Source organism: Pongo abelii, chromosome 15, assembly GCF_028885655.2.
Source record: "Pongo abelii isolate AG06213 chromosome 15, NHGRI_mPonAbe1-v2.0_pri, whole genome shotgun sequence".
Taxonomy (NCBI): domain Eukaryota; kingdom Metazoa; phylum Chordata; class Mammalia; order Primates; family Hominidae; genus Pongo; species Pongo abelii.
The window spans coordinates 36,222,183-36,249,736 of record NC_072000.2 but is presented as its reverse complement, the minus strand read 5'-3'; the positions used below and the strand labels follow the sequence as shown (position 1 = coordinate 36,249,736).

At 38.0% G+C, this 27,554-nt stretch overlaps 1 protein-coding gene across 6 annotated transcripts in view; it reads right to left on the bottom strand.

Moving 5' to 3' along the window:
* AKAP6 (A-kinase anchoring protein 6) overlaps positions 1-27,554 on the bottom strand; it is a 626,630-nt gene that overhangs the window by 235,135 nt on the left and 363,941 nt on the right. For all 6 annotated transcript variants that reach the window (XM_054529991.2, XM_054529992.2, XM_054529989.2 and 3 more), the window contains one exon: positions 17,729-17,851. In XM_054529991.2, coding sequence (XP_054385966.2) covers positions 17,729-17,851 — 123 coding nt within the window. The remainder of the gene's footprint in view (positions 1-17,728; positions 17,852-27,554) is intronic.

Below are 27,554 nucleotides of genomic sequence, written 5' to 3'. Positions count from 1 at the left end.
TGCCAGTTTTACATTTATCTCCAATTCATGTCACATACAAGTTGTTCAATAGATGTTTGCAGGAATTGTGGATATCTATTGAACGATAACACTCTGAAGGGGAAGGTTTCCATTTAAATATTTCAAGAAACACAGATGGCTTTCCAAAGATTTTTCCATCTCTGGAATCTCATAAGGCATTCCAACCATAGGAGGTCCAGTGGAGAGTAATCACAGTAACCAATCTATTGAATCAATGGTTAATTTGGGGGGCAAAAATTCATTTCTTGACTAATTGGAGCAAGCATGGATTTTGAAATATTGTGTGACCAAATTTTGGTGTCTCCATGATAAGTCTCCAAAATATATATGTTTTGCTCTCACTAAACATTTATTGAGAAGGTCTGCACAGCACTGTACTTGGTATTAAGAATATTTGATAGAAGTTTGAAATGATACAGTTCCAGGTAGAATATAATTTTGGATTAAAGAAGTAAATCAATCATAAATTGTGAAATCATGTATTCATTCATTCACTCACTGTGCCCACTCTATACACTGTGCTGGGCAATAGAGATTTAGGGAATATAAAGCATGGCCTCTGGCCCCAAAGGGCAACTGAACATGTTACTAGAGAATGAAGTGTAGCCTGAGTCATCCTGGGTGGTCAGTGGTGAGTCTGAACTCTCCTTTTCTTAGCAGAGAAAATGGATCTTTTTAAAGTTCAGAATACTGAAACAATGATCAAAAGAACCTAGAAATGAAGGAGATAGAGATATGCAGATCAAGCCTTGAAGTATAAAGATAAGAATTATAAGTTATTATAATTGTAAGTCATTATTAAAAGATGAGTCCAGAATGATGAATCATTTCATCTGACTAGAGGCATAAGATACAATAAAGTTTCAGCAGCCAATATAACAGAAAGTGACAATATCAGGTTTCCCCAAGGCTGTTCACCATTTCTTGTACTGTCCTCTTTTAGTTACAGGTATCTGGTTGAATAAAATAAAATACAATATGGCAATGTATGGGAAGCCTCATACTTCTGATCAATCCAAACTATATATTACCTATGAAAAATTAAATGTTTGTTATTTTATAGTCAAAACATGGCTGCACTTACTTTTTGCCACTGCCACGGACATCCTCAACTCTAAAGCAATGCTATGCAGAATGAGATACATGTGTGTTTTAGGGAGCAGGGACAGGGTAAAGAGAACACTTAAGATCACCCAAAAGCACCAAAATTTAGGAAGAAACTCATTGTAGAAATTTTCTCATAACTGTAAATTTAGCCTAGGGCTCTCTTTGATTCACTGTTTACTTACAATAGACCTGTTTTGAATAGTTGGCAATCATGAGCTTCCAAAGAGGTGCATGAGGTCTATGTCTCAGAGCAAATGGGAATCTAAGGAACTGTAAGTAGGTTGAATAATTTGATATAATTGAAGCCAAGAGTATAGAATAGATGCAGCTGGAACTGGCTCTGCTTCAAGATGACGGGGAAGCATTTGATTAGGAAATTGGAAAAGATGAGGTATTCATTATTAGGAAAAAGATAATCTGATAAGCTCAATGCTGTAGAAAAGAACCATTTAACATAACTATTACCCAAATGGTACAATATTGCTTGATTTTCAGGTGCACCCATTACCATTAATAATATCAACTAAGGAATTCACAATGAGCCTCTGAGAAGGCAGACGAGCAGGCACATTAACAAAATTGTCAATGAAATTTCTGGCTGCTAAAGGATTCTATAATAAGCTCTCTCCATTTTGTCCCCAACTTTTCCCAAGGGAAGGAAGCTTGGATGAAAGGGTTTTATTTTTTTGTCGCTGTTCTTTCCTTAAACTTGATACTTGAACACATTTCCATTCTTCAGCAATGCCCTATGGTGTACAGTCCCTCTGCAATATCCATAGCACTCCCTGAAAATGCAGAGCATTCTCTGAAGAACAAATTTATGGCAAGAATATTGCCATAGGCAGGTACCATGGTCCTATGGCACTGATTATATGAAATTCCATAAATATGAGTAATCTGGTTCCTGGATGACACCAGGTCTTTTTTAGCATCTTTAAAGCAGCGCGTAGATGAATGACTAGAAGAGGATAACTAAGGAAATGGAAAAACACAATGACTGAAAAAAGCACAGGATTATCAAAGGTTCACCAATGGGCATTTCTATTACTATAACCTCTAGCATCACCAGCTTGCATATATCTGGATGTACTACTTATTGGCAGGACGAAACTTTGAGAATTCCCACTGATTGTACTTTGGTCATGATCAGATTTGCAAAGCAGATAAAATAATACATCTAATCCTTTCCACTCATATTTCTGAATAGCCCAGTTTGATAGTCATGTGGACATAAAACCAAGGAAATATATGCCTTGATGGAAACAGATATCCTGGTACAAGAAAAGTGGGAAAGATCATAAGCACATTCAAAAGCTTAAATGTCCAGAGTGGTTCAATCTTAGCAGTATCAAATCATGAACACAGACTTTCAATCACCTGATAGAAATACTGTTAGTTTTTGCCAGGTCCACTGAGTTCCATTAGTCTTGTGATGTTCATGAACAAGCAGAAAAGCCAAAAAGAGAGTCTTTTCTGGCCTAAGTTTTGTTTTTTTATAAGATATAAATTCATATAATATTTATTGAGTAGTCTTTGTCAAGCCTATAGATATGAAAGTTAACAATACACAATCCTTATCCTCAAACAGCTTATATTCTATTGTGTAAAGGAGATAAGAAAACAAGTAGCTTTATAAGACCCAGCATAGAATAAATGTGTGATTAGGGTTTAGTGTATAACACAGAGTGGTCAGGCCTTAAGCAAACTAAACAGTGATATGCCTTGCCCAATGGGATTCAAGGTTTTTTTAAAAAAAATTACTTAGGAATTATTCTGGCCAAGCAAAAACAAGGCTAAATTAGCTGGGTGTGGTGGCATGCACATATAGTCCTGGCTGCTCGGGAAGCTGAGGTGGGAAGACTGCTTGAGCCCAGGAGTTCAAGGTTACAGTGAGCTATGATCATACCACTGCACTCCAGCCTGGGCAATAGAGCAAGACTCTGTCTCTAAAATAAAATAAAACACAAACAAGATGGAAGTTTATATTCTGTGTAATAGCTGGATAGGGTTTGTGGGAGCCCATGCTGGGATCCAGGTTCAGCAGAGCCTAGCAGGGAGCTTGTGGAGAAAGAACTGATTTGTACATGGGCCTGAAGATACTCCTACATTATAGCATGAAGCAGGGAGCCACAAGCAGCTCAGTGTGGCTGGGGCAGGGTGCAAGCAGCAGAGACGGCAGCTATGGCTACACAGGACTTGACCCCAAGAACCATGAAAGAGTCATGGAAGAATATGCCAGTGACATGGGAGAGTGGCTGGTGCAAATCTGTGATCTAGAAATCTTTCTAGCTGTTGCATATAGTGTTGATTTTTAAAGGGCAGACTGGAGACAAGGAAGCCATTTAGGAAGCTGCTGTGGTAATACAGGCCAGATGTTTCTGCGTGCTCATATTTTTTTTAATTAAAAAAGGTATGCTTTTCCTTCTAAGTGAATAGAAGAAAAAATGGGGAAAATCTTCTGTCTTTTTAAGTTTTTCTCAGTGCGTGAGAGAAGCATGTGCCAGAATTTAGTTCTTTGGCTGTTCTGATGATAAATACCAGAGGTTATTAGTCAGGAGTCTCCAAATGTGAAAGACATATTGAACTGATGAACTTTTACTCCCACTGTCATTTTAAAGAGATGGTATATATGCTGATGAATAAGACACTTGACGACACTTTCTCTTCACACAAAAGATTTTTACTACCCTAAGAAAATGAAAACTTGCCTTTTTACAAGGGCAGGAGGAAGAATGTGTGTTCAGTCAGAAAAGCCAAGGCTTGAAAAGTCACCTGCTATCTGCCTCAGGCCATCTCTGCCCAGGCTCCACTCTGAGCTGTGCCCAGAACCACTCTCCATTCTCAGAGGGGCTCCTGGGGGAGAAGAAAGCCATGATCCTCTGTGTAGTTTCTCTTCTCCTCTCCACAATGCCATCCAAAGAGGATGGGCAGAGGTACCAGTCCTCAAAATATATTTTTAAAATGCCACATATACCAAGAACTGGAAGATTTCTATGAGTAAACATTTAAGAACCTCCTGAAAACTTGATAAGACATTAGATAGCCATCAAAATGAAGACTAAACAATCATATGGAAAATACACAGAACATGCCACAAAAAATGAAGATTCCAAATTGCATCTATGATAAAATTACATATATGTAAGTAAATAGTCTTAGTACTTAGAAAAAGACTGCAAAAAATACGACAAAATGTTAACATAATTTGTGCAGGGTTGAACTTGGAGTTACCATGGTCTGATCTTATGGAACAAGTTCTGGGTGCTTTAGTTTTCTGAAATATAAAATGGAAATAATACTATCTAACTTGTAGGTGGCTGTAAGAATTAGAGATAATGAATGTAAAGCATTGAAACACTGAGAATTGGAGATAATAAATATAAAGCATTAAAGCAGTGCCAGGCAATGAGTGAGGCTAAAAAAATCATTGTGAATTTTAAAATTCATTTTCTCCATTTTCCAAATAGTCTACATAATAGATGGTACTTTGTGACATTTTCAGGTGATAAGGGTTCTTTATTGTTGAGGTTCTCTGAATTCCTCAAGGGCAGATACCAGGTTTCCTTTGCTGTGTGCTTCTACCCAGCACAGGCCTGCCCACAGAGGACCCCCCAAAACATAAATGCTGCTGTATGAGACATGGGGAAGAGCAAGCCCAGACTGATAATCCAATGATTGGGTATTCCTGTTGCCTCAAGTGTGTGCCCTTGGATGAGTCATTTAACCCATCAGGACTTCTGTTTCCTTATTTATCATCCAGGCATTTGGACTCAATATTTTCCAGCCCTTGAACACTTTGGTTTTATCTTCTCTAAGTCAGGCAGTTAAGCATAGGCAGCTTGGGAGAATTTTGATTTATTTTAAATCAGAGCATTTTCCAAAGGGGAAGAATCCCAAAGGCTATCTAACCACTCATCTACCCAGGGGCAGCTCTGTCTCTCAACCATCCCAGGCAGATGTGTCCCTTCTATTTTTAAGCACCTCAAGGGAAGTCTCTTCTAATGTCTCCTGAGTCCGCAACATTTCTTCTAAGGAATTTAAGAGCTCTGTGAAGAGCAGTGTAAGCTTCCCACTGCTTCACATTCTTTTGCCAAGTCATCCCTCCAGTGCATGGGTTGGAAATCAGAAGCACTGTGAGAATATTCCAACAAAATCCACACATCCAATCAATCAACAAGCCCTGACCATTTATTTCCCCTTCTTCATCTCTCCTTATTGACTGACACTGCCTTAGATTCAGGCTTTCATCATCATCCCTTGCCAGGTTAACTCGAATCACAGCCCTCCTCAAAACTAGACTTATTTCTTATTTGTTGCATGCCTATGAAGGTGCAGGTAGTGTCTTAAGCTTGAAGGATATGGCTATAAACAAGATAGACATGGTCCCTGCCCTCACAGAGCTCACAGCTGTGTGTGTGTGTGTGTGTGTGTGTGTGTGTGTGTGTGTATGTTGGGGTGGGGGTGGGGGACACTGTGTAAACAAGGAATTGCAGTCAGCTGTGTCAAGGGAGTTATGACATGGTGTAGAATGGGGCTGTTGACAAGCAAGGGCTCTGGAGCAGGACAGCCTGTGTTCAAACCCTGGCTCCTCCATCACTCACTGTGTAGCTTTGGCTAACCTCTGTGTACTCAGTTTCTTCATCTATAGATGATGGGAAATGTTAATGCCTACTTCATGGGGTTTGTTGTGAGGATGAAATGCCTTGATACATGCAGAATGGAGCCTGGCGTATTGCAATAATGCAAGTGGTTTCATTATACAAAATGACCTTCCTACAAAACAACTCTGACATTAAGACTCTCCAATGGCTTGCCAGGGTGGAGAATAAGATCCAGGCCCTGAACATGACCTACAGGGCCCTCTGAGATCCCAGCCAACTCAACTTCACAGGCCACATATCTGCCTTCAAAGGTACCTGGATTGCTTAAAGTTTCCAGCTCACACCAGCTGTCTTGCTCCTCTGATTCTACTCTGGCTGGCACTTCTGCCTGGCAAGCTCTTCCCCTTGAAAAGCCCTGTGCATCCTTTAAGATTAATCTCAGGTGTGACCTTCTCTAGCAAGCTCTCCCTGACCATCTTCCACCCAACTGGTTTCCCCGCCCTTAGCACCCATAGTACTTGTACAGAGCTCAAACCTTCACTTACTACATTGTGTTAAAATTATTGACGTGTCTGCTTCGCATACATGAGTTCCTTGAGAGTAGAACTCTTTATTTTACTCATTTTTGTATCCTCAGTGTCTAGGACAGTGCCTGGCACACAGCACATAACTAACAAATGTTCAGGGAAATGAATGCATGGAGATTTGTACCAAAAATCTCCCATGTAGCTTTTAAACAGCTTGTGGCATTTTGGGAGACACTGGTACAATCACTCTTCACTTGGAAGTAGTTGATAAATGTCCCCAAATTTTACTCAGTGAACACCATGTAAATGAGCTGTCATGTTCCTTCACTTACAAAATTACTTGCCAATTACAGTTAGATGATCCCAGGGTAATTGCCGTGTAAACTGTACCCTGGCTGAGATAGCCCAAATCATCAATTAACTTTGCCCTCTCATCATGTGGTACTTACCACATAATTAAATAAATGGTCAGCCGCTACCACAATTGTCTATTTCCCCAACAAAATGAAGTGGCTACATTTGTCATTGATTTATCAGTTATGACAATCTGTAACACACCTCTAGGTATAAAAGCAGAAGCTTTAAAAAAAAAAAAAAGGACTCTGTGCTCTTGAGAAAGATGTTCCAAGTTTTTGATCAAAAAGATAATCATTATAAAATCTTTGTTTTCCTTTTGAAAAAAAAAAAAGAGAAGACAGAGATATGAAGACAAAAAAATCCTCCTTCTTCCTGAGGAGACTCTCTTCCTGAAACCTCAGACAATAAAAACATTTCCAAGATTTGAAAGTGAATTTAGCTCTTCAAACAAGTTACAATTTATTTCAAACAAACAGTTGCTTTTTCTGGTGCAAAGTAGATGCATCTTACTGAAGCTGACATTCTTTTCTGATAGACTGGCTAATATGTTATGCAAGAATTAGATAGAAGGGAGAGATCCTGAATGTTGACGGTGGCTCCTAATGACAGAATTTTCATTTGCTTCTCTGGATGCCATCTCCACACCTGACACAGGTAATCACATTCACTTCGCAGCATGGCCACATTAGGCCAAATGGATTCCCAAACAGAGGTTCTGTCTAAAGGGACCATTTGACTTCCAGAACACACTGCTTGGAGGCCCTGATTGAAAAGGAGGTCAATGCTGGCCCAAATATTTCTCTACCCCCTGAGGTGGAATAATTGATGTGCAGCAGCCCCTACAGATGTGGATTCACAAGAGTGATGGATTGATATAAGTATATTATTCACACATATAGCTGCTAATATACAGGTCCCAGTGCAAACACCAGGACTTAAGAATATTATGTGGATTTAGGACAATCCCTGAAGGACTCCAGTTCCATTAAAAATTTGTTTGGCAGCCTGGGGCAGATCTATTCCAACTCCCACATGTTTCATGCATTTGAGAGGGGGAACCAAACCACTTTAAAAATAAATTTAATAAATTTTGTAATGTCAAGTCATTAACATCCTGCCTAGTCATACCGTCTTCATATTTTGAAACAGTAACATTTACCTCTGAAATTAAAAAACATTCAAATATCTGAGTTAACATTTTATCTGAGAAGACATTCCTGGTGTTTTTTGTCAAAGGCGATAAATTGCATCCTGAAAACAGAAGAAAACATTCCTATTTTTCCCTCTAGAGATGTTTTTCTTGTCACAAATATACCAAACAATACCTAGAAAGCCCTGTGACAAGTCCATTTTGATTTGTAAATGGTAGAGGAAATAACTTGTAGACAAGCTCAGTTATCGTTTGATGATTTATAACATTCGTTAGAATCTGTTGCCCACAATGATTCTAACACTGCTTTTATAAATGTTCATCCATTCATTTAGCAGATTTTGTTTGTTTGTTTTGTTTTTTTGTTTGTTTGTTTTGTTTCTGAGACGGAGTCTTGCTCAGCCGCTCAGGCTGGAGTGCAGTGGTGCAATCTTGGCTCACTGCAACCACTGTGAGCCACTGTGCCCGGCCTTAGCAGATATTTTTAATACCTATCATGCATGTGCAAGGCTAGGAGTTGGGGGAGACACCAAAGAGACAAAAGCCATCCCTCAAGTAGGTGACAGCATCAAGTGAACAGCTGAGGGGAGGGTGGGGAGGGAGAATCTCAACTTGTCTAAGAACACCCAAGCTTCTCACACCAAATGTTCTTGGGTCTCCCAGGAAGATTCCCCCAAATGATAAAAGCATCCTCATCCTCACATAAAACATGTTTATTTCGCCTTCACAACAACCCTATAGATATAGAACAGGCATTTTTCTGGCTAATGTAAAGATCTGGAATTTTAACTTAATATTATTTATATCAGGTGAATTATTTCAAGATTCCAAAATTCCACATAATGCAATAGAGAAGTAGGATAAGCTCATGAATCTACACATGGCGAGAGATTGTAGGTGACCACACCCTGGCTCATGTGAGTCTCTCATCCATGCACAGTGTCCTTCAGCCTGTGGACCCTCACAGTGTGAGGCTTGTCTGTAAACTTCTTCTTCAATGCTTTGTATAATACCGCCCTAAATAGGAAGTGCTTAATAAATGCAGTGTTTCCCTGGCATTCTAATTAAAACACAATCATTATTTCCTAAAGAGAAAAATAAAGTAATAAATTAGTAAAATATCTGGGCACTAACAATTTTCAAAACAATAACTACTGGGTATTATGGCCCAAGAGTCCTTAAATGGAGACAGGCAAAAGTACATTCCCAGGTGCTTTAAACAGTGCAGGAATCCTATTTAACTGAAAAGGGAAGCTAATACTATTTGTCTCCTAGATGCACAAAATTAGAGTTACATGAGTAAAGGAATGTAGTCCAAGACTTTCATATGTCCAAAATGAGCCTCCTACACTACCATTCCCACATACCAACCTCAAAATGCCTACATGCTATAAATTTCTGAAAGACCCTTCCATCCCTGTGCCACAAAAGGAAGAAACTCAAGGTCAGGAGTTGAGTGGTATTCCAAGTCCCCCAAAGAGAATTAATGTTGCCACTTTCCACTAAACTCTCTGCGACTACCCTTAAACTGGTGGGAATCAAGGAGGACAAGCAAATGGGACTTCAAACCCCTGTAAGGCCACCAGCCTGCTCATCAAGGCTGAGGGAGGTGGGGGCAGTCCAGCGAAACTCTCATAGCTCATGCTTTGGAAGTTTGATCCAGTGCTCCCGTTAGCTGAGCAGCACAGCCAAATGACAGCTGCTGGTCTTGTGAAGCTTAACTTGCTGGGGCCTTGGCTGCCTATGGAGATGCTGGGAGAGATGGGCACCAGGAAGTGGGAAAAAGAAAACCCTGTCATCTCTTAACTTCAAGCAATGAAAAATGGAGCAGAGGTAGAGACAGGAAGGCAAGCAAGAGAAAAACAGCTGAAAGTATTTGGGGAAATTTTCTTGTATGGCTAAAAACTCTGTAGGAAGTATACTGGTTTTTCTTATGACACAAATGAAAGCTGTTTAATCAGAAATATGATATAACATGAAGATCTAAAGAAATACAGATGATAAATGCATGCATATATCTTTGAGAATTTTGTTAGACACTTCATAGTTAAATTGAATCTGTTTTTATAAGTATTTAGTATAATGACACAATAAGGAAACATTTTCAAACCCTTCATGGATACCAAGACTGTTAAGCACTGTCTGTAGGAATTTGGCGCTTCTGTGCCACCATGTGGCAGTCACCTAAAATTGCAGGCATCAATCTTAAAAGGAACAACAAAGTTCAGGAAGGTGTGTTTTAAAAGTCTACTACTATAAACATGGCCTCAAAACTCATACACACACAAACCCCACTCATTTTTCAGGACTTAGAGAAAAAGCTGTCCCTGAAGTGTGACAGATTTATTACACAGAGTCTCTGAATTGTTGCTGTAGGCAGACACTAATGGGACAAGGAGGAAACTCTCAATTGGTGTTAAAATAAAGTTCATTGAGTATTATTTGCAAAAGCATAAATAAGAAGGCAGTTTGAATGCCCATCATCATGGAAATGATTAAATAAACTGTGGCATATCCACACAATAAAATATTAAGGAGCTGCTAAAATGTGCAATAGATCTTCATATACTGATAGAAGTATATCTGTGACATATTTAGACACAAAAAGCAAGTTGTTGAACAGCATGTATAATATGAACTAAATAATCCTTAAAGTGTATGCATTTTTCCATAAAAAGGTTCAAAAATGTATAGAACTATTTACATTGGTTACCCAAGGGAGGGTAAGACATTTTACTTTTAATTTTATGCTGTTTAACACAATTTGATTTTTTCCCAGTAAGTATAATTTAATGTTCTTCTTTAAGCAAAGTTCCATAATTATAGAAGTTGTATAAAAGACAGCTTGCTCCACCTTTAGCATGTACCCCTGATACTCATTGTACTTGTACGACATTTGCCCTCTCTTTTCCATGTAAATACTACTTATAATGTCACGTTACCTGGTTTCACACACCCCTGGAATGGTCCTAGGGTCTTGGTCCTGCTCCATATACAGATAGAGAAGCTCTCAACAATTCCTGCATCTTTCACTACACTCAAGTCTTGCCCAGCTGTAGAGCAGTGGGCCGTCCTGTGCTATAGCCTTAGGGGAAACTAGGACAGACAAAACATGTTGGTCATGAGATTTCTGACTAGAAAAGAGTGAGCCTCAAAAAGAGAACTGCTGAAATGTCTCTCTAATCTGTTCCTCTTTCTTGAATCTATTCCCTCTTCTCTATTCTTAACTACCCCCACCTAGCCCTTATCCACCATTTCTCTCATTACTCCAACATTCTTTAACCCACTCATTCGATTATAACTACCCTGATCTTAAGCTTGTTCCTTCCTAGTCTAAGTAAGCAAACTCCCTAGAACACACTGGTCTTTCCAGAACTGGAATCCAAACGTGCTTTTGCCCCCCAGTAGAAACCTGTTACATGCTTATTAGCCTGGCCCTCCATGTCTGCCTAACCTTTGATTCCTCAAACTGTTGAGATATCTATATGCTTTTAGAACAGAACCCCAGAATACTTTTTAAAAATTTCCTGTTCACAGAGAAGAGACTAATTTCCTTAATCTATAGAAAGCCCCTATAAATCCTGAAGCAAAAAAACAATGACCAACAGAAAAACAGGCTAAGAATTTTAAAAATAGTTCTCAAAAAGGAAATACAGATGACTCCTAAAAACATGGAGAGATATTCAATGCCACTTAAAAGACAAGAAATACAAACTAAACTACAGTAAGATGCCATCTGTAACTATCAGAGGGACAAAGTTCAACAAATGTAATAACATACTCTGATAGCAAGAATATGCAGAAATAGGCACTCTCATGCATTGTTGAGTATAAATTGGTAAAATCTCTATCAAGGACAGTTTGGTAATACATTAAAAATTTAAATATGCTTAACTTTGACCTAGAAATTTCATATGAAAGGTATTTATTCTAAGGATATACTTATAGTATCCAACATGATGAATTTCCAAGGATATTCACTAAAGCATCATTTGTAATAGAAAAAGACTGTAAACAACCTAAATTTCCATCACAAAGAACTGGTTATGTAAATTATGGCATATTTGTAAGTAGAATACTATGCAGCCATCCAAAAGGATGAAGTCATTCTGTATTTATTGACTTTGAATTATTACTAATAGAAACTACAGGAACAAAGTTAAGTACATAGATATATTTGTTTGTGTTTTTTGAGACAGTCTCCCTCAGTCGCCCAGGCTGGAGTGCAGTGACGCAATCTCAGCTCAACCTCTGCAACCTCTCTGCCTTCCAGCTTCAAGAAATTCTCATGCCTCAGCCTCCTGAGTAGCAGGGACTACAGACATGCGCCACCACACCCAGCTAATTTTTGTGTTTTTGTAGAGATGAGGTTTCACCATATTGGCCAGGTTGGTCTCAAACTCCTGGCCTCAAGTGATCTCCCCGCCTCGGCCTCCCAAATTCCTAGGATTACAGGCATTAGCCACCGCGGCTGGCCTGTTTCTAAATACCTGAAATAAATCGGAAATGATATAACGAAACAAGGAACATTAGTTGCCTCGAGGGAGGAGAATCAATGGGAACATGAGTAAAAAGGGGACTTACTGTTGACTTTGACCTTTTACTCCCTTTCTTTAATTTTTTAATTTAAACACAATTCATAAAACTGATAAAAGCTTGCCTGTACCAGCATATCCTTCAAATACTATACCCAGATCCATTTTCTTTCATGCACAGAGTTATTCTTTCACCTAAGCCACAAACCTCATCCAGTTAATCTATGCAGGCTGACCCTACCCCATCAAATTTATGGTTGATTTCATGTCGTTCTCCTGTTTTAAAACAAACCTGGACCTTCAGTAAGTCCCCATTGCCCCCAGAGAAAAGTTTAATCCGTTAAAAAGACATTCAAACTCCTTTACCACCCAGCCCCAACCTGTGAGACTCTAACCTAGTCTCAGCTACACCACATGGCTCACCACACCTCTCTTATCATGCTTATAAAGTTTCCTCCCATCTCCCATCCTCTCTTCCCTAACAAAATTACATATGGCCTTTGAGGTCTATGTCAAATTACCTCTTGGAAGGTTCCCTACCTCCAGAAAGAACCAATAAAATTTTTCTCTGTACTCCTCAGAATACTTTGCTTATCCTACAAGAAGTTTATTGATTAAAATTGTTAGTCATTTATGGGTCTACAGATGACTACATATAATCTATCGTTACCTCTCTTAGACTGAAAATCCCTTAAAGAAAGAAACCAAGCTCATTCATCATGTATTCCTAGCACCTAAATAACTGCCTGGCACTCACACTTACAGTTGTGTTATACACACACACACACACATATAGTTCATAGTCACCATTTTCTCCCACATTCCTCATTTATCAAATTGAATTAAGAACCTTGTTTCTCCAAGGCTATTTCTATGTGGTTGGTTAATGTGTGTCCAAAATAACATGGTGCTATCTATGCAACTATACCTCCTAAGTTTAACCCAGGCTCTTGTGTTTGATTGTTTTTCCTACATCTTGCACAGCTGTCTGGTATTGGTTTGACTTCACTTATTCTTACTGAATATACTGATTGGCTGTAGATAAAAGAAGCGCTGGTCTGTCTCCTTGTGAATGATTACATCTGATGAATTAGGTATGCATAACAACTTGGGAAATCAGAGTTACCATTTCAGGAGCAAATGGATATGAAATAAAATCTCTAGAGGGGGAAAGTGCTGACCTGCTCTGCTGCTTTACTCTTAATTCTAAAGATATTATAAAATCTCTTAAAGGGGAAAAAAAAACTAGTTACCCAAGAACTATTTATGACAGTTATTCACTATGCTTCTATTTATTATGCTTCTACTCAAATACAGCTTTTAGTAACTCTGTTTCTTGAGGCAATAAAAAAAGGTGGTGGGGAAAATGGCTTAAATGTCCATCAACAGGTGAATGGATAGAACAAATTATGGTATATCCATACAATAGACTACTTCTCAGCAATACAAGGGAATTAATAATTGATACATGAGACAACACAACATACCCCAAAATAAGTACGCTGAATGAAAGAAGACAGACCAAAAAAATACGTATTGTTTTATTCAATTTCTATAAAATCCTAGGAAATGCAAACTGATCTAATAGTGTCATAAAGCAGATCAACGACTGCTCAGGGATGGAGTAGAGGCTAGGGAGGGGTAGGAGGGAAGAATTACAAAGTGTCATGAAGAACCTTTTAGGTGATAAGTATGTTCACTATCTTAATTGCAGTCATTGTTTCATGGGTGTATATATTTGTCAGATTGTCAAAACTCAGAAAATTGTATACAGTAGTCCCCTTTATGCATGGTTTTGCTTTCTTCAGTTTCAGTTACCTGTGGTTAACCACGGTCTGAAAACATAAATGCAAAGCTCCAGACATAAACTATTCATAAGTTTTAAATTGCACGCCATTCTGAGTTGTGTGGTGAAGTCTTGCACCATCCTGCTGTGTCCCACCTGGGGCGTGAATCATCCCTCTGTCCAGCATCTCTATGCTGTATATGCTACCTGCTCATTAGTCACTTAGTAATCATCCAGGTTATCAGATCAAAGACATGGGATACATGAGGTGTGGTGCTATCTGAGGTTTTAGGCACCCACTGTGGGGCTTGGAATATATCCACCTCGAATAAGAGGGACCACTATACTTTAAAATGTGCAATTTATTATGTGTCAAATATACCTCAATAAAGCTGTTTTTTTCTTAAGTGTAGGAAGAAGACAGAGGTGAGAGAAGGGAGAGAGAGAAAGAAGTCTGTCCAAGAACATACCTATACAATTCTATCTGAAAGTGGATTTCAGAGAAGAGGGAATGTTCAACACTTGCAAAATACCTTTCCAGAATGACATTTTCCTGAAAATGTCATTTTCTAGGAAGGTAGGAATTGCATTTTTGAAAGGAGCAGCCAGGTTGCAAGCAGATGATTAATTATCATGGAAAATCATTGATGTATCATTGCAATTTCACAGTGTTTCTTACAGTTAAAATAAAGCTCCTCCATATCTCTTATAAAGGTATTATAAAGCTTTAATTGATTTGTGTTGGTGAAAACCCTTGGTACTATCATGTAAAATAATTGAATTAAGTATCAAAGTATGAACATACAACTTTGAGTATGATTTTTATATTTTTCTTTATAATAAATATTGGAGGGTGCCAGCTAGTCTAACACATTAATAAACCAGGGAAGACTCAGAGCCTAGAGGCTTGCATATCTGTTGATTTAATGTCAAATATAGTATCTAGAGAGATGTTTAAAGAAACTTGTGTAGCTCCCTCTACTACCAGATAATCTTGCAAATACCACTTGCCTCCTCATTAAAGAACAATAATGATTTATGGAGGGTTAACTAAAGAATACAAATCTCTAGGCTTACTCATATATTTTCTTTTATGGGAAGGTTGAGAAGAATAACTTAACATTAACTCAGCGTGACAGTAAAGAAATACAATAAAAAATGACAATATTGATCAGGAGGACAATATAGTCTCATATGGAAACAGAAAAACTAAGAATTTGATTGAAAGATGTTTGAGCCACAGGCTGTATGTAAAGTAACAGACACAGCATTCAGTGTAACAGTGACTCTTGATTGCGCTTTAAGAATATCATTCAGTGGCAATACACACACACTAGGTCTTCAGTAACTGTTAGACATTATTACTCATGATTTTGGAAGTGAAATTTGAGACTGTAATTTAACATCCAGTCGACAGGTCTGGAGATCAAAGTCCCTCACTATTTGCAAAGTAGAAATAAAGAAGATGTTCTATGATATCTCTATTCCAATCAATATAATCAGACATGGGATACTAGAGAAAACTCATCTAAGAAAATGTTGATCATCAGGCAGAAACAAAACTATTCTTTAAGAAATAAATATCTTAAGAAGGACTCTTTGCTGTGGATCTTCATACTGGTGACCCATAGCAAACTGGAGAATAACTTCCACATTTTGGGATGAAAATGTCATTACGAGGCAGGTACAGATATTGCAGTTAGTTATGGTCACCTATAAAAAGCTCTGCAATTTGTAAGGCTAGACAGAATACAGAAGTCACTAGCCACATGTGGCAATTTAAATTTAAATATAAGTCAAGTAAAATTAAAAATTCATTTCTTCAGTTGCATTAGCCACATTTCAAATGCACAATAGACACATGCAGTTAGTGGCCCCCATATAAGAGAGGGCAATATAGAATATTCCATCATCACCAAAAGCTCTAGTGAACTGCATTGGGCTAGAAGGAAGTAGAGGCTAACATAAGGATGCCAAGTAAGAAACCCTGTAATACTGTATTTGAGAAAGAGAGTGTTCATTGGTTACAAAGGGGCCATATCATTCAACCTCCAAAGGGGAAAAAGGGACCTTGGGTCCATACTCTACTAGCCTGGCTTTCAATAAATAGTCTAGAGTTAAAGCGCTCTTAATGCCCTTGTGCCCTCTGGGACCTCAAAAACTAAATGTGTGTTTTCCATAAAATATTAAGTCAAGAGAAAGTAAGACAGCACACTTAATGTGAAATAGAGTTCATATACTCCTGTTTAAACACAGATTAGAATTTCTGTCAGAACAATGCCAGTGAAAAGTTGACATTCTAATTAATACAATTTACATTATAAAGCACTGAATATCTTTATCTTGCTGTTATGAAACGCCCTCTTTAAAAAAAATTGAAACTCTACTCAACAGGGGAATGAGTACTAAGGACAGTATATAAAAACCCATGTACAAGAGAGGTGGTTAGGGTCACTGGTGTTTTTCACACCATCAACTCAGGTCTCTAAAAAGGGAAGCAATACACTCATCCTCTACCACACAGTTTTGTCATTCTTTATCATCTGCAAGGCTATTTGCATGCAGCAATAGGATTTTAAAGCTGTTTTTCTGTTATATAAACATGCTGCAAAAAACAAACACCAAAACCTGAACATTATCTCTTTCCCCTCTTTTCTCCCTCTCCATCTCTCCCTTCTCTCTCTCACTTAACATCATAGAGAACAACAGTTCTGGAACCCTGTGAACTCGCATACAGGTAGGACTCCCACATAATGTTTATTCAATCCAAATTCTGAGTGTGTAAGAGGGGCAGAAAATCAACCCCACAGTTGGGTACCCAAGGATTCATGTTCATTGCCTTTGTCAATTTTATGCTATCAGTGAAAGGAATAAAGATGAGATCCTTACAGCTTGAATTTTCATTTCCTATGACACGTGCTTTTTCTTCATGCTTTATCACACTCCACTACTTAGTTTCCACCCCTTCATAATTGATATCGGCCATTTGAAGCATTCAGTAAAAACCTCACGAGGTTCATCGAATGTCCCCCAGTCTATAATTCTTGCTTTTAACATATTCAGAAGCAAATTCATCTGAGTGTTTTCCACTTCCCCTCCATGGTTTTCTCTACGCACAGGGATGAGTGTAATGACAGTTGTATTAATTATATGCTGAAAAACCCACATAGCAGCAAAAATGATGGAGATCATCATTTTAAATATTTTATTAAAATAACCCAGTGTAGAACAGATAAAGTAGACCCTCTTGATAATGAGAGGTTCATTAATTTTACAAGAATTCTAGAAAGCTTAGAATGATCATCAAAATCATCTCTTTCATTTATTTGTTTTTAAGAAAGGGAAAACCTTCAGTTGTTGCTTTAGAGAACAAGGGTCTAACAAAATTTTCTAAGGTATTTTTAAAATAATTACTTATCCTTCCAGGAAAAGCTTTGAAAAGGTAGCTTGAAACAGAGATGATTTAGGTTTCATAGTATTACCTGAAATGCCTGTAAATTTTCATCTTCTGTGACCCATTAAAACTTGGTTTCATTGACATATAGTAACCTTTGATAAATAAAATTGATATTTCTCATAAACAAACAAGCAGTACATTAAAATCCTTTGATTATTGACAGCAAGAACAACACAATCTTGCCTACCAAGTGTGTCTCCAGATACAGTTTAAGGCCATCCATCTCTGCTTTAGGGGGAGTCCAATTCTCCGTAGTTTCCATGGCTTCATTTAACCATTGAATGAATTCATCCAGTTTGTTTACAAACCCCTTGTGAGAGGAAAGAAAAGGGGGAAAAAAGGGGCAAGAAAGGCATGTTAGTTGGTTGTTCTGTAAAAAGCCAATATTAAAAGTTCCAAATTTTATCCATGATCAAATCGATCCCACCGCACTCCCATCCTAGTTTCATCTTTGCTGTAATGGAATTTCCACTATTCCCAGACCTGAAGTTTTATCAAAATTGGAAAGAAATTGTCAATGCTTCCCTCTCAGTTTTTCTCTAGCATCACTTTTCTGAGGAATTTGGATTGGATTGTGGGGTGTCACTGTATGGGTGACCTCAAGACATCAAAACATTTCTGGTGTCTGACAAGCATCCCCCTGCCAAAAAATCAGGTCAGGTCTGCTAGGAACACTCATTGGCTTTGGGGGATTGCCAAATCCTTTGCAGGGATTGGCATTCCTGCAAAGATGGTGTTCTTCACCCAGAAGCCTGTGGAGTTTAGTTGCCATAGCTGAACTAGAAATATATTTCAAAATTACATAAGTATTTACAGGTCCTTGGACGAGTTCTGTCCACAGCCCAGATGTCTGTGTCTGAGCCTGTGTGCTACAAAGGAAGGAAGCGTAGAAAGTGGGACCAATGAACAAACATAAATACTTGACTTCGGGTATGTACAGACATAAAGATATATTCTTGGCTAGGAAGCACAAATCACAATAATCTTGCAATTTTTCAAATAGTGGTTATAAAATTTTATTGGCCATTTATAAGAATACATCTGTAGAAACAGAAAATATTTTGAAAATATGAAAGCCCAACTGCAAACCTAAGTGAAAGAAATGGGGCTGGGCTCCTGCTTTCCATGTCTGGGTAAATAGCACCACCTGGAGGTCATAAGGAGCAAGGGCAGGCTTCCACACATAATTAGGAATGGGTTGAGATGCCATTTCCCTATTAAACTTAACCCATTCTTCAGATTTGCCTTTCAAATAATCTTGATTAATATTTTTAATGCTTAACTGAGGATGTCCTGAAACTGAAGTGGAAAGAGGTAAAAGTAAATATTTTTTATAATGCTTCTCACAAGCTAGGTTTTGCCATTAGGGTTTTTCCCAGATAATATTTTAAGATTCATAAACCTTTAATTCAAGCAATTAGGTTACCTCAAAAAAAATCATGAGAAAAAGAGAAAATGGAATTGTGGAGAGTGGTAAGTAAAAAGACAAATAACACTCAGGAACACAAATTGTTTATTAGAGGGGGACAAAGCAGAGATGTGGGCACAAAGTCCCATAGAGTCAGATCATACCATACTACCATGCTCTGGTGTGTTGCCAACCTGTTTAGATAGAGCTCAGTCTATCATCCCACATAGTGGTATATCATATGGTTTCCCATATTCATACATGCTTCCAAAAGCTTTTCCTATTGAAAATCTCTCTATTGTACCAAGTCTCCAAGGACAGTCACACCCAGGGATACATATCACAACCAGATTTTACAAATGCAAGATTTCTCATTTATATTCTTTCAAAAATCTATCCCAATTGGTTAAATTTGATAAAACTAATGAGAAATATCTTCTTAGAGACATCATAATCACAAACTGAGACCTATACAATTGCAATTGGCTGAGCTGGGAACTATATGGTAGTTTAACATTCCTCCAGTCCTAGACTCCAACCCTAAACTGATTGATAATATCATTGAGGTTTCTGTTGGTCATCGCTCAGAAGATTCTCTTCCAGGTGAGGTGAAAATATGTCCAACAGAGAAGGTTTCATAAATTTCATATAATGTATTCCCTTACTAAGTGAATTTTCTGGTGATCTACCAAACTCAGCCTTTTTTTCTAATTTTCTCATATTGCAACTCTTTCCAAATTCCAATCCACGCAAGATCATTCATTTTGCCCCTTCTCCTATCTTTAGGGTATCAGTTTGTCTGTTCTTTCACCTTTCCTGCATTTGCATAAATTTGAGAGTTGCTTTGCTTTTCATTTCCTCCCAAATACTTGACTCTTTTAATATAGAAGTTACACTTATTCAAGCTCAATCTTCTCCGTAGAGTGTCCCATCTGTTCAAAATGTTATTCCCTAAACTCCTTTATCTGGTAGACTACCTTAGGGCTCAGAATATTTCACAGGTTCATATCTGACTTGGTGTTTACCATAGATCCCTTCAGATGTGTACAGTAAATCTGTGAGCAGAAATAAGGGCAGAGTCTGTTAGAACTCCAGTCCTAATTCTCAATACTCTCATAATTAAAATTTTGGTGAAAACTTAAGAGACCCTTTGCTGACCAGATGGACTTACAGAAGTATTGTCTGTCATCTGTGGATGCTAGTCAGAAAAGTAGAATTTAGATGGTTTATAAATGGGAGATGAAAATAGCACTTTATACTTCCTATAGCATTAAACAGTTTTTACTATTGTATTTAGAATTGTGTTGTTATATCTGTACATATAAATTGGTTTGGGGAGAAAATTAAGTCAGAAAGTATATTATTTAGGGAACAAGTGGTTAAATCCAAGAAGATAAATAGTGAAAGACATTATTTGAAATGTAACTAGTTAAAAACCATTCATTATCCTCTCCCCTTCAAAAACAAACAAAAATAACCTGTGTGTGTATGTCAGTGCATGGTTTCTTCATCATAAAAGGTTAGTCTTAGCCAAAGAGCACTAAACAGTGTGTCAGGTTTCCTAACAGAACCATGGTTACATAGTTAGCTGAAATCTCTGAGATGCAGATTAGACAAAACCCATTGGTCCTGGGTGAACATTTCTGGATGGCATCTCTGTGTATCCCAGCCAGATATCTCTGTATGTATGAATATGGGAAACCATATGATATACCACTGTGTGGGATGATAGACTGAGCTCTATCTAAACAGATTGGCAACACACCAGAGCATGGTAGTATGGTATGATCTGACTCTATGGGACTTTGTGCCCACGTCTCTGCTTTGTCCCCCTCTAATAAACAATTTGTGTTCCTGAGTGTTATTTGTCTTTTTACTTACCACTCTCCACAATTCCATTTTCTCTTTTTCTCATGATTTTTTTGAGGTAATCTAATTGCTTGAATTAAAGGTTTATGAATCTTAAAATATTATCTAGGAAAAACCCTAATGGCAAAACCTAGCTTGTGAGAAGCATTATAAAAAATATTTACTTTTACCTCTTTCCACTTCAGTTTCAGGACATCCTCAGTTAAGCATTAAAAATATTAATCAAGATTATTTGAAAGGCAAATCTGAAGAATGGGTTAAGTTTAATAGGGAAATGGCATCTCGACCCATTCCTAATTATGTGTGGAATTAGGTGTATCTCAGATACACCTGTGTATCCCAGCAAAACAAGGCTGTCTGATATAGGAGAAACAGGAGTCCTCTCAAGGATTCTCTCTGGGTTTCTTCTGAATTATATCCCACTCTCACAACTTTTTATTTGTTGTACATTTCCTACCTCTTTTCTTGCCAATACTAAAAAGTTTCATCACTCACAATAGAAACCTGAGATATCCCAGTGTTCCTAACTTACAATAAAAGCTAAGCACCCCTTCCCTTTAGGGAGATCTAGCTTTCCATCTCCCTTCCTGCTTCTATGTGTAGCCTCAAGAATATAAACAGAAATCATGAAAGAAAGCAAAATTGGGGTCCATTCAATTCATGATACCTTTATCACATGCTATTTTTCCACTTCACTCAGCCCCCTCTATCTGTGTACTATCACCAGGTTTCTGTGTATAGTGGACAGTGTACTAGGTACTCTCCCCCTATCATGAGATGTGCTTAGAAAGACCAAGAAAGTGCCCCTCCATACACAGACCACGTGGATGTGCAGGTGTATTCACATTTGGACACACACAACAAATATTTGATGCCCATTTTCAGAAGTTCTGCTGGCATCTTTGTGGTGTGAATGAAAGAAAATAAGGATGACATAGGAAAATGGAAAAAAATTTAAAAAAATTTTTTTGAAACACAGATCAAATCCTAATGCAACAAATATTGATCATTTATTTATTCATTTAACAAATATTTATTAAGTGCCTTCTATGTGTGAAAAAGCACACTACTAGACATTGCTGAGAATACAAAGATAAATATCATTGTGGCAAAAATTTCAGCAGAACATATAGCGTGTCTAAGCCCTAAATTCAAGTAATTTTAATAGTCAAAAAAGAATTTTACAATAAATAAAGAGTTGGGACACTTTCCTGGATGTTGTGAAATTATTATATCTGTATCGGAATTCTGTCTGTATCCAAGTTTGTTCTCATTCTTAGTACTGGCCTACCTGTGTGTGTTTCTAATATTCTGAATTCAAATTTACTTCTCTGGAAAGTCAGAAGACTATAAAAATCAGATTTTCTTCATGACATAACCCAATGCCACCACTGCACTGCAGGAAAAGTACATTTTATGCATATTCTACTCTCTGCCACAGGCTGAATTACAAACCTTTGAAAGGCTACATTTTAGCCTTCATTGTTCAAACTCCTGCTGCTGTATCTGTTCAGTGTCTTTCCTGTTATTTTCTACCAGTGTCCTTATTGTCCCTTTCTGCTTCTTCTTCCATTACTTTTCTTTGCCTCCCTGACAAGTTGTCCAGGAGCACATGGAGGGTGACCTAGTCCACAAGATCCTGTCCTCCTACCCACTCTCATGGATTAATTGTTTCCGTCTGAGTGAATCTTTGTCATATTCCTATTTTATACAGGCTTTGAGAGTCTGTAGACCCTTGTTTGGCAGCAAGCCAGGATTCAACCCCCAGAAGAAATCCCGGTCATCAAACTTGGAAGAAAATGGAACCGTGGTTGGCCCTCCTACCACTGGTTGTCAGCATACCTCCTACTTTCAAATCATTTGCATTTTGAAAGTTCCTTCGTGAGGGTAAAAACTTACTTTTAAACTTTCTAAAACATCAATCTCTTTAAAGACTAAGAAGCACAGTGAAAGTACATGCAAATGTATACTTACTGGTTTGTGAAAAATAATTTGTTAGAGGCTTTGGCTGGCTAAAATACACTTGAAGATTATTTTCACAGTGAACACTTACAGTCAAATCTTGCAAAGTGCTACACTCTCCCAACAAGTTAAGAACACTCATTATTTCTTTTCCTAACTCTTTCTCCTCTACAACAAGCCTTGTTTGGTTAAATATAAACCGTCTGGGTGGTTACCTTTGCCCTCTGGCAAGGCTGTCATATGGAGCTAGAATAAAAAGAAGGGCCTTCCTTGTGCCATATATGGTGCCAGGAAACAGCCACATAGTGGAAAACAAGATATGGCCCCTGCCTTGTGGAACTGAAAGTCGAGGGGTGATTTTTAAATGGGATTACATAATTATAGACTAAAATAAAGTGGAAAATTCTGTCTCTACAGGAGGAAATGGGAACTATACAGCAGGAAGTAAATGCTGTGTTGTCATCACAAATCTTCAAGATGGTGTTGACTATGGTCGTTTAACAGATAAGGAAACTGAGGATCAGAGAAGGTAAGTGACTTGAGATTTGAACATGGATCTCACTCCAAAGTCTGTTCCTCCCACAGTACCACATCACCCTCTAGAAACAGTGTTCCTGCAGACAAATTATCAGACCCAGGTCATGCCGAAGTAGCATTTATTCCCAGTTTTAAAGTCCTGGCACTGAGAGAGAATTCACTGAGTCCTAAGTCTCTTACCCTTCTCATTCACTATTTTCTGTTGTTTTTTTCTAAAATGGAATTTGTGATGAGACTAAATGCTTAACAAGAAACACATTTATTTTTAGAAAGCAAAGATTACTGTAAAGTTCATTTCTAAGGCACAGAAAATTTAAATGAAAAATTTAAGGGAGTTACATGCTTGAATGAGCCCATTCTACCAGTGCTCAATTACAGATGGGCTTGACTCAGTTTCACCACGGAGGAGATGGCCCTTAGTTCTCAGAAGGCAGTTGAGCCACCCTCCTGAACTGCTAATTCCTTTTGGTATTTGCTGTTTGGAAGTGTATGTGAATGTGTGTGTATTCATCCTCAGAGTAATTCATATTTATTAGTGGACAGAGAAATTAGGCATGATGTCTGATTCAGTCTAGATCAAGTTAGCTGCCTCCACACAGAAACATGCTGAAGAGTATCAAAAAAGTGAACTGTTTTCATTACATTTTATGTATTTGTTTATTTATTCATTTATTTTTTAGAGACAGGGTCTCTTTAGCGATAAGGCTAGAGTGCAGGGGCATGATCATAGATGACTGCAGCCTCCAACTCCTGAGCTCAAGGAATTCTCAGCCACCTGAGTAGCTGGGACTACAGGTGCACGCCATCCCACCCAGATAATTTTTTTATTATTTTTTTTGTAGAGATGGGGTCTCACTATGTTGCACAGGCCAATCTCAAATTCCTGGCCTCAAGTGTTCCTTCTACCTCGGCCTCCCAAGGCAAAGGTATCACAGGCATGAGCCACTGCACCTGGCCTATTTCACTATATTAAAAAAAAAAAGTCAGCATCTGCTGTTGAACCTTTTAAACTATTATGCTCTCATCTGGACAATTCTAGCTGAAACAAATAACCCTCAGATGGTACTCACTACGTGCCAGAACCTATTTTAAGTATTTTGTACAAGTAGATCATTTAAGTCTCATAATGGCCCTGTGAGGTAGGTACTATAGTTATCCCCATTTTACAGATGAGAAGAGTGAGGCTCAAGAGGTAAGGAAGTCTGCCCAATACCCTACAGCTAGAAGGTGGCAAACTCAGTACCTGAATCCAGAAAGCCTCGCTGGCACCATATGAAATCAGGAACAGTCAGCTGATTTAACAGCTTGACTATGTCCCTTGCAGGAATCAGAAGAGAAGAACTAAATGAGGATTAATTTGGGGGGATATGGGAAGGTATATTAAAAGAGGGGAAAAAGTGCTTATCATAAGCCGGTGTGGATAATGTTAAGAAAACAGTTGCTACAGCCAGACAAAACTGAATTTGATTCATTTAGTTTATACCTAATGACTTAATGTCTCTGGACCTTAGTTTCTTCATCTGTAAGATAGGGACAGTAACATTCATCGTGGGATTACATGAGGACAATAGGAAAAATATACTTTAAAGCCTGATGTAAAACAAGGGCTTGATAAATAATTCTTTAAAAAATCATTCCTAATTAATAAAAGTTCCAATTTGATCTTTATCTCAAAATTTTTTTATTATTCACTAAGTCTACAGCACTGTACTAGGTGCTGGCAATGAGATGGATTTTAAAAGTCCCCACACAGGCCGGGCGCAGTGGCTCACACCTGTAATCCCAGCACTTTGAGAGGCCGAGGTAGGCAGATCACAAGGTCGGGAGATAGAGACCATCCTGGCCAATATGGTAAAACCTTGTCTCTACTAAAAAAAAAGAAAAAATACAAAAATCAGCTGGGTGTGGTGGCATATGCCTATAATCCCAGCTACATAGGAGGCTGAGGCACGAGAATCACTTGAACCCAGGAGGTGGAGGTTGCAGTGAGCCGAGATTGCTCCACTGCACTCCAGTTTGGTGACAGAGCCAGACTCTGTCTCAAAAAAAAAAAAAAAAAAAAAAAAAAAGTCCCCATACAGTCACAATATAGGGGGTGGCAGCAAATGCTCTGGGCATTTAGAAGAGGGAGTCATGGCTTTCACCTCACATGGTTAATGAGACAGCATGACGGGGGCAGCATCTGAATCCACAGGTTAGCAAGAATTTCACCACCCAGCTACCCGACCAGTGGATCTGGAGGGGATTATGTTTCTCTACTAATTGTCACAAGTTTCAGAATAATCTGACTTAATTTTTCAAAACAGGCTACATTCTTTGGAGCCGATCTTTACATCAGCAATGGGGCTACCAAAAAATAACAGCTAAAGGACATCATGATCGTCTTATCCACAGTAAAGGTTTGTTTAGGCTCTAAATAAGGTTAAGTAAAATTAGAACCTTATTTTAAAAAGTAAAATTAGAACTTTATTTAGAAGCAAAATTATGCATTGAGATTTTTACATATATATTTACAAACATATATAATCTTCCATTTTTGAGCATAATTCTTTATACACATAGTTTCTACATAAAATGACTAGATTTAGATTTTTGCATAACAGCACTCAAATGCAATTTACCTTTCCCAACCAACTAACTATATACTTAATGTGCCACTAAGGCCTACGGGCTCAAGACAAAGTGCTAGAGAGTTAAAAGCTGTGCTTCAGACTCTACTACCTCACTTATATACCCACACTCCTACCTAGAAAATCCAACACAGTACGAGTAATTGACAGAAGAGGAGAGATAGTGTATGCTTTTAGAACAAAGATTGAAGAGAAAATAAAATGGTTTCAGTCAGTGTTGACTCTGATGCCACCAAAAAAACTCAAATACTGAAACGCCTAATGAAATATTTAGATTCTTTTCTAAAGGTTGAATGAGAAGGCTTTAGAATATAAAAATATTCCTGATAAAATTGTTCCAGAATAAAGGTAAAAACTGTCAGTGGGAAAGAAAGAGCAAAATGGCATGGAATGGTATTATCTAAAGCTACCCAGGTGGGAAGTTCTATTCTGAACTCGGCATTATGTAGAAGGAATATTACACTGAATCTGCAATTTCTTCAAATACTATTTATAGTGGTTTCAACTGGGAAAAGAAGAACCCAGAAAGATTCCTAACTCTTATGATGGGAAAGAGATTCATCTAACAAATCTAGAGATTTTGAATTCAGTTGCTCCCTATGGGTTTATAAAAAGAAATTATCAATCATTTTAAGGGCAAAACAAGATTGGAATGCATATAATCAAAGTCTAATAAAAATAGGTATGAATAAAAAATTGGGAATAAACTGGAACAAACAATAGGTTATTATTAATTGAGCACTTACTACACACCAGGCACTTACATAATCCTTACAACAACCCTATGATACAATATTACTGCACTCTGCATTTTATAGGGAGGAAACTGAAGCACAGACAAGATCAAACACTTTACAAGCTCCCAACATTGTCAGGTATGAAGCTGGGGACCTCTCATTCAGGTAGTATGACTGCCCCAAAGCTTGGCAGACTTCCCGTAGGTGAGACCTTGCTTCAAGCACCCCCAATCCTCCAGAGACACTGGATAAGCAGATCAGATCATCTTTATCTGCCTTTAAGTCTCAAATGAGCACCTGAGATACTCAGAATTTAGGATTATGATAGTTTAACGGTTTAATTGTAGGTTTTTCATATCTAGTATTATAATTAACAATATTTAACATTTAGGTACTATCTACCAGCTATTCTTCTAATAACTTGTGAAGTTATTGAATAGTCAAATTTCCCCATTGTACAGATGAAGAGGCTAAGGCATAGAGAAGTTATGTAATTTATTTAAGGTCATATAGCTATTAAGTGGTTATTAAATAGTTTTGTTCCAGGGCCTAAGCTCTGTACTACTGTGCTATATTCTCTCTCTAACTAGATTTGTTCCCACAAAGTCCATAGAGAGAAAACAAAGGACAGTCACATTCTCTGTTGTTCACTCCTATTTTCCAAGCTTCTCTGAGAACCCCAGTTCTTGTCACATAGTTCAATCATTCCTATCAGAGCTCTATTTTAGATCATTCTTCCTATACTCTGTGCTCTCTCTTTTCAGCCTTTCTTTTGTTTCTTCCTTGACTATTGTTTCTGTTTTGCCTGTTTTTTCTCTTCCTTCTTCTCCAGCTCCTCCCCTCCTTTGTTCCCCACTCCTCTCCTCTCTT